This window comes from Oncorhynchus mykiss, chromosome 8 (genome assembly GCF_057628025.1).
Source record: "Oncorhynchus mykiss isolate SJ-2025 chromosome 8, ASM5762802v1, whole genome shotgun sequence".
Classification (NCBI taxonomy): domain Eukaryota; kingdom Metazoa; phylum Chordata; class Actinopteri; order Salmoniformes; family Salmonidae; genus Oncorhynchus; species Oncorhynchus mykiss.
Genome location: NC_143029.1, coordinates 76,065,844 through 76,073,825, shown reverse-complemented (window position 1 = coordinate 76,073,825; position 7,982 = coordinate 76,065,844). Strand labels below are relative to the sequence as shown.

General features: G+C 41.1%; 1 protein-coding gene and 1 pseudogene across 1 annotated transcript; both read left to right on the top strand.

The window, feature by feature from the left end:
• The first annotated feature begins 519 nt into the window (after positions 1-519).
• LOC110530551 (uncharacterized) lies at positions 520-4,569 on the top strand. Its single transcript, XM_021613732.3, has 4 exons — positions 520-1,755; positions 1,876-1,976; positions 2,113-2,227; positions 2,385-4,569. Exons 1-4 carry the CDS (start codon positions 1,542-1,544, stop codon positions 3,518-3,520), a joined length of 1,566 nt encoding a protein of 521 aa, XP_021469407.3. The 5' UTR covers positions 520-1,541; the 3' UTR covers positions 3,521-4,569.
• On the top strand, positions 4,558-5,991 carry LOC149982121 (uncharacterized; annotated as a pseudogene).
• The last annotated feature ends 1,991 nt before the right edge of the window (positions 5,992-7,982 follow it).

The window sequence follows — 7,982 nt, the reverse complement described above, 5'->3', positions numbered from 1 at the left end:
CCAACAGTCTTGAAGGAGTTCCCACATATGCTGAGCACTTGTTGGCTGCTTTTCCTTCACTCTGCGGTCCAACTCATCCCAAACCATCTCTGTATGGTTGAGGTCGGGTAATTGTGGAGGCCAGGTCATCTGATGCAGTACGACATCACTCTCCTTCTTGGTGTCAGCTAGAGATGTCAGCTAGAGATTTGTAGTCTTGCATGATGTCTTTGATGCTTATTAGCATTTTTGAATCTGAGAGTAAATCGAGCTGAATATTTGATAAAAGTCATAGATGTATTTGTTCTCAAAATGTCACGCCAGGGTAAGCCTACACCAAACACTGCCCTTATTTTAAGTTTTTCTAAAATTCCCTATGGGAAAATGAATGGTGGAAACAGCAATTGGAACAATTTCCCTGTTAGGTTTTATGGGTATTATGACCTCCACTGTGAGGTTCTATAGCTATCTAGCACCCCCTCCGCAAACACGCGTTCTCCAATGTTCAAATCAAATTGTATTGGTCACATACACGTGTTCAGCAGATGTTATCGCGGGTGTAGGGAAATGCCTGTTGGTTACAAGGCGGTACTTATGTAAATTAGGTAAGAGGATATCATGTTACCATTGGTGTATTAAAATGAGAGTTAGGGCGATGTCACCCTATTCCTTTAATAATCCTCTGTGAAACTGCAGGTTACAATTTGGGGTGTTCCTGCATGTGGGCATTACTGCATCTGTCTCCCGATTGTCTCCGCCTCTCGCTCGGGTGACACCGTGTACTAGCTATCTTGATAGTTAGCGACATCATGTACTAACTAGTCCCCGCATTCCGTGTACCGGAGTCATTGACAAACTATCTAAACTAGTACACAGTGTACTAAGCTCCCGCCTGCCCTCGCCGTCGTTAACAGAACTCGGGAAAACAGTGCCCGACCCTACTTCTGTGCGGTTTATCAGGAATGCTCAAATGCATGAACACTCCTAATCACAGGGCGCAATTCCACCCTTCTCAATAAGCGTGCCTCCTGAATCCAAGTGTTTGACATGGAGGAAGGGACCAGTAACTTTATGATCAAATTGTATCAATGTAGAACCAACAGTATTTTTTTCATACTTTAGTCATCATACTTTGATCAGGTTTCATCCAAATACCATCCAATCTCATGAAAAACATGTATTGTTCATGACCTGTAATAACCATGTGCGCCACTGCATTACACTACATGTATATCTTGTATTGACTAATACGTTTTACGATCTGAATTCTGAACGGCGTCTTTTTTGGTCAATAGATATGGCTATCCTACATGCAGACTATAATAGACCCTGCTATTTGTTGTGCCAGTGCTAATTCTAACAATTTTGAAGGTTTGTTGCAATCTCATATTTACGGTAATAAATACTTAGGTCACGAGTTGTTGAACGGAAGTGGAATTGCGCACGCATCACGCGTTGTTTTAATTTATCGACATTTACGGCTTGTTTATTGAACATTAGCTTGGAAATTGTAGACTTTACTTCACACAGATAATACAAATCTGTAATTTGGGCTGGACAAGATGGCCAGCTGCAATTTTCAGGTGCAGTTTATATCCATTATGGAGGTATTGGCTAAAGCAGCGGTAGCCGAAATAAACAATCGTGTAGATGATAGCTGTGCTGTTATACGCATGGAAGTTATCCAAAGCCAGCGAGATATTGATGTATTGAAAAGGAAGTGTCAAATGATGGAGAGCGAGCTGAAGAAGACACGAGGACGAGTCAGGAGAAAAGGTAGTTGATGTTATTCATGTTAAATTGATTGCATATGCAACATGTAAATGTGTTAATAGCCCTAATATTTGACTGAATACAATTACTAGTATTTTCCCGTGTTTTATCCCATGGCACCAGAGAGATCTTCATATCCAGTCAAGATAGTTTTGAACAAGCAGAGGAGTAGTTCACAGTGGAGAGGTGGAGATATGGCTGTTGAAGGGGACTCTCAACCCAAGGTGTGATACATCACATTTTAAAATGACAGTTCTGATATTGGAATATCAGGACAATTTACTTCTTTTGTGTGATTCATGAGTATGAAAAGCATTAGACATGGTGTTTCCAGAGTAATAACCTCAGTCCCTGTTCCAGCCTACAGATGTGGAGCAGAGAGTGGAGACTGAACCCATACTGATCAAAGATGAGGAGACAGCAGAGGATGTGTGGAAGACTGACCCTCAGGAAGAGTTCAGGATCACTGGAGAGGGTGGGTGTGACCATAAGGGGTACTGCTCTCTGTCTATTGAAGACTGTGGTGTTTTATGTTCTGGTATACGTAGAGCACGTACACACAGTCAGTTCTAAAGCAGTCATATTTTGCAACTGTTAAGGGTCTTTTGTTATGTTTATCTCCAAATCTTTAGAGTCTGGTTCCAAGCCTGGGAAACCACCATCCTTTGAGCAACGGCACTGTGATGAGGACTTCATCACACAACCCAGCATATCTCCCAGAGACTCAGTGGAACATTACACCAATTCTGATCGTCCAGAGGAACCAGGAACACCCCGGCTCGCATCTACAGAGGTGTTCAGTACAGAGCAGCACCTTTCGGACGAGGACTCACTAGACCTAGTGATGGTGAAGAATGAGAAAGAGGAGGAGCTGGATCAGACCATGCCCCTTGCAGAACCTGACCAGTTTGTCATGGATGAGACTGATGGGCAGCTGTTGACCTCTGTGGATCCAGGCAGAGACACTGACCCTGATGGCCACCCAGATTTCTCCTTTCATTCAACAGAAGAGTACTCTCAGGATATCTCAATTTTCCCATCTAATAGTGGGCTGTCATCTGTTCCTACTATGAGGGATGATGTAGGGCTGTCGCTTCACTCTTCTATTTGGAAACCACATGCTAACGTGTTCAGTTCAGCAAAACACATGAAAAGACATGTCAGGACATTGGCTGATGAGACTAGACAACAGATGCCAGAGGGACAGAGTAGCGAGACGCTGAACTCCAATAATGAAGGAAATAGTTTAGCTCTACAGCCAAGACTGCATCAATACAGGGCTGCAGAAGCAACAGTGAGATTGAGTGAGTGCACAACAGGGTCAAACATGGCCACCACCTCCACCTTCTCTGGATACAGCTTGAGTCACAGTAGTTTTAACATGGTGAAGAGAATGAGGACTCAGTGGAGATCAGGCGGCACCACCGAGAGGCGTTTCAGCTGCACCTTCTGTGGGAAGAGCTTCCCACGTTTCTGGCAGCTAAAAGAACACCTTCGGAGTCACACCGGAGAGAAACCGTACACCTGTGAACAGTGTGGCAGGAGTTTTACCAAGCAATGCAACCTGATCAGACATGCTGTAGTCCACAGCGGAGAGAAGCCCTACAAGTGCACACAGTGTGGGAAATGCTTCCCCCAGCGCTCTGGTATGAAGTCACATCAGAGAACTCACATAGGAGAGAGTCCAGTGTCTCAATACGGGGCACCCACATACCCAGGGGATCCACACACAAGTTTAATGTTGTCTCAGACCAGATGGAACAAATAGTTCATACTTGCATAGTTCTTTCTGTAACACTTTATGGGTAAATGTGGTACAGAAGGTAAAATGGTGGTCATGTTTGACTGTTAACGACTCCTCACTTGTAAAATAATAATCTATTTGTTTAAAAAAAAAAACAATATATTCTAATTTACAATGAAAATGACTCCAAAATGACACACTCCATTATTTACTTTTAATTTCTATTGGGCACAACATAATGACGATAGAAAAGTTGGGCATACGCACATCCTTAAATGTGCTGGGCTAAGAAAGAATACATGTGCAGATGAGGAAGGCCCTTCACACTGTTTATGCTCCCAATTCACTGCTTTATTGACACATTTTTGATCCAAACACAAAAAATGCTAATGTTGCGTGCTAGGACTATGGGATAAAATACTAAACGTTTGACAATGTAATACTCTTAAGTAAATTTGTCCAAATACTTATTAAACTTTCATGGGGGCGACTAGATAAAGGTCATACATTACTAAATTGTAAAGAAGTTATGTATGAAAATACCCTCAAATAAAAGGTCACCTCATAAAACATTTGATATCCAATCCAAAATGGAGTATAGCGCCAAATGAAAAGTTTTAGCTTCACTTTATAAATAAATACATAGGGGAGTGTATATGAAGAGTTTTATTCCAAAACACTATATCCATTTTCAGAAATGTTAGTAAATTGGTGGTCACACCAGATACTGATGGTTTTCCTGATCCACACCCCTGCCTTTTTTATTTATTTGAAGGAATCTGTGACCAATATCTGTATTCCCAGTCATGATGAAATCCATAGATTCATAAAATAAATTGTCAATTGATTGATTTCCTTATATAAACTCTTAACTCAGTAAAATCTTTGAAATTGTTACATGTTGCGTTTTAAAGTTTTATGGTACGTATTGCTTTTTTGTTTTTACACTTACAGATAATTTCAAAATGTTTTAATTCTTTCCATAACAATGTGAAGAGGGGTTTGTTCTCTGCCTGCTTCATTTTATGGATAAAGAATCTGCCATGAAAAATAAACTAACAATGAAAGTTAAATCAGGGGTCCATATAATTTGCAGTTTTTCTTAAAATAAAATCTAACTCACTCCAAAATCTTGTAACATAACAGTCCCAAAATAAATGGTCAAGAGTCTCTGGGTCACAACCACAAAATACACATTTGTTATCAATAGCAATTTTGAATCTGTACAATAATGGTCTTTAGAGGGTAGATTCTGTGAATGAGTTGGTATGATACTTCTTTCATCTTATTATTAGATACACAATATTTGCCAGACAACGAGACTTTGTTCTAGTTCGCTTGTAGTCCTAAATTCTAAAGATTTTGGCAAAAAAAACATTTGTAATGTTTCTTAATATTTATGCCCAAATCTTTAGAGTCTGGTTCCAAGCCTGGGAAACCACCATCCTTTGAGCAACGGCACCGTGATGAGGACTTCATCACACAACCCAATATATCTCCCAGAGACTCCGTGGAACATTACCCCAATTCTGATCGTCCAGAGGAACCAGGAACACCCCGGCTCGCATCTACAGAGGTGTTCAGTACAGAGCAGCACCGGCCAGCCGAGGACGAGGACTCACTAGACATAGTGAAGGATGAGGAGCTGAAACAGACCACGACCCTGGCAGGACCTGTCCAGTTTGTTATGGATGAGTCTGGTGGGCAGCTGTTGACCTCTGTGGGTCCAGGCAGAGACACTGACCCTGATGACCACCCAGATTTCTCCTTTCATTCCACAGAAGAGTACTCTCAGAATACTCAATGGTCCCATCTCATAGTGGGCTGCCATCTGTTCCTACTATGACAGAGGATGTAGGGCCATCGCTTCACTTTTCTATATGGAAACCACATGCTAACATGTTCAGTGCAGCAAAACACATGAAAATACATGTCAGGACATTGGCTGATGAGACTAGACAACAGATGCCAGAGGGACAGAGCAGTGAGATTGAGTGAGTGCACGACAGGGTCAAGCATGACCACCACCTCCACCTTCTCAGGATACAGCCTGAGTCACAGTAGTTTTAACATGGTGAAGAGAATGAGGACTCAGTGGAGATCAGGCGGCACCACCGAGAGGCGTTTCAGCTGCACCTTCTGCCAGCTCAAAGAATACCACCGGAGTCACACCGGAGAGAAACCGTACACCTGCGAACAGTGTGGCAGAAGTTTCACCCAGCAGTGCAACTTGATCAGACATGATCCACAGTGGGGAGAAATCCTACAAGTGCACACAGTGTGGGAAATGCTTCCCCCAGCGTTCTGGTATGAAGTCACATCAGAAAACTCACATAGGAGAGAGTCCAGTGTCATAGTACGGGGCACCTGCATACCCAGGGGATCCTGGGTCCTGTCGTTTCTGAGATACTGGATCCAGCGCTCCTGGCACAGATGATCATACCACGCTCAAAGTCGCTTGGGTCACTCGTTTTGGCCATTCTAACATGCAATCAAATGGTAACTTTTATTTTACCTTTATATAATATAGGCAAGTCAGTTAAGAACAAATGAACTGAATGCCTCCTGTCTGCCTGCTTTATATAGCAAGCCACTGTCTTTAGGAGCGATCCATTTTTTGTGAATGCTGTGGTGTACCTTTAAACTGGCCTGTGAGTATATAATGAAATTAAGTTTACATGAAACTGGTTTATCGACCTTGTTCCCCAGCTGTGTGTCATACAAGTTATATCCATTTTCCTTAAGTAAATACCATACCACCGTTTCAGAATGGTTTCATTAGGTTGTGTGGAGAATGGAAATGACAATATTAATGACAATATTTGATCATATTTAAACTGAGTTATGAATGATTGAAGAAAGTGTTTTGTATTTTACCACAGTGCATTGTGCATTTAAGTGCATATACAGTGCCTCAAAGACAGTCTGAATTAAAAATGGATTAAATTGATATTTTTTCTCACTCATCTACCCACTTTACCCCATGATGACAAAGTGAAAACATGTTTTTAGAAATGTTTGTTGATTTATTGAAAATGAAATACAGAAATATCTCATTTACATAAGTATTCACACACCTGAGTTACCTTTGGCAACGATTACAGCTGTGAGTCTTTCTGGATAAGTCCCTAAGAGCTGTACAATATATGCAGATTATTATTTGAAAAATTCTTCAAGGTTGTCGAAGATTTTCAAGACAATTTAAGTCAATTGTAACTAGGCCACTCAGGAACATTCGATGTCATCTTCGTAAGCAACTCCGGTGTATATTTGGCCTTGTGTTTTAGGTGTTTTGTCCTGCTGAAAGGTGAACTTGTCTCCCAGTGTCTGTTGGAAAGCAGACAACCAGGATTTACTCTAGAACTTTGCCAGTGCTTAGCTCTATTACAATTTTATCCTAAAAAACTCCCTATTACTTGCCGATGACAAGCATACCCATAACATGCAGCCACCACCATGCTTGAAAATATGAAGAGTGGTACTCAGTGATGTGAAGGATTTGCCCAAAACATAACGCTTTGTATTCAGGACATGAAGTTAATTTCTTTCAAACATTTTCTTTGCAGTTTTACTTTACTGCCTTATTGCAAACAGGATGCATATTTTGTAATATTTGTAATTCTGTACAGGCTTCCTTTTCACTCTGTCATTTATGTTAGTATTGTGAAGTAACTACAATGTTGCTGATCAATTCTTTAACTGTTAAAGTCACCATTGGCCTCATGGTGAAATCCCTGAGCGGTTTCCTTCCTCTTCAGCAACTGAGTTAGGAAGGACACCTATATCTTTGTAGTGACTGGGGGGTGTATTGATACACCATCCAAAGTATAATGAGTAACTTCACCATGCTCAGAGTGTTATTCAATGTCTGCTTTTTTTTTACCGTCTTCTAATACAGTGCCTTGCGAAAGTATTCGGCCCCCTTGAACTTTGCGACCTTTTGCCACATTTCAGGCTTCAAACATAAAGATATAAAACTGTATTTTTTTGTGAAGAATCAACAACAAGTGGGACACAATCATGAAGTGGAACGACATTTATTGGATATTTCAAACTTTTTTAACAAATCAAAAACTGAAACATTGGGCGTGCAAAATTATTCAGCCCCTTTACTTTCAGTGCAGCAAACTCTCTCCAGAAGTTCAGTGAGGATCTCTGAATGATCCAATGTTGACCTAAATGACTAATGATGATAAATACAATCCACCTGTGTGTAATCAAGTCTCCGTATAAATGCACCTGCACTGTGATAGTCTCAGAGGTCCGTTAAAAGCGCAGAGAGCATCATGAAGAACAAGGAACACACCAGGCAGGTCCGAGATACTGTTGTGAAGAAGTTTAAAGCCGGATTTGGATACAAAAAGATTTCCCAAGCTTTAAACATCCCAAGGAGCACTGTGCAAGCGATAATATTGAAATGGAAGGAGTATCAGACCACTGCAAATCTACCAAGATCTGGCCGTCCCTCTAAACTTTCAGCTCATAC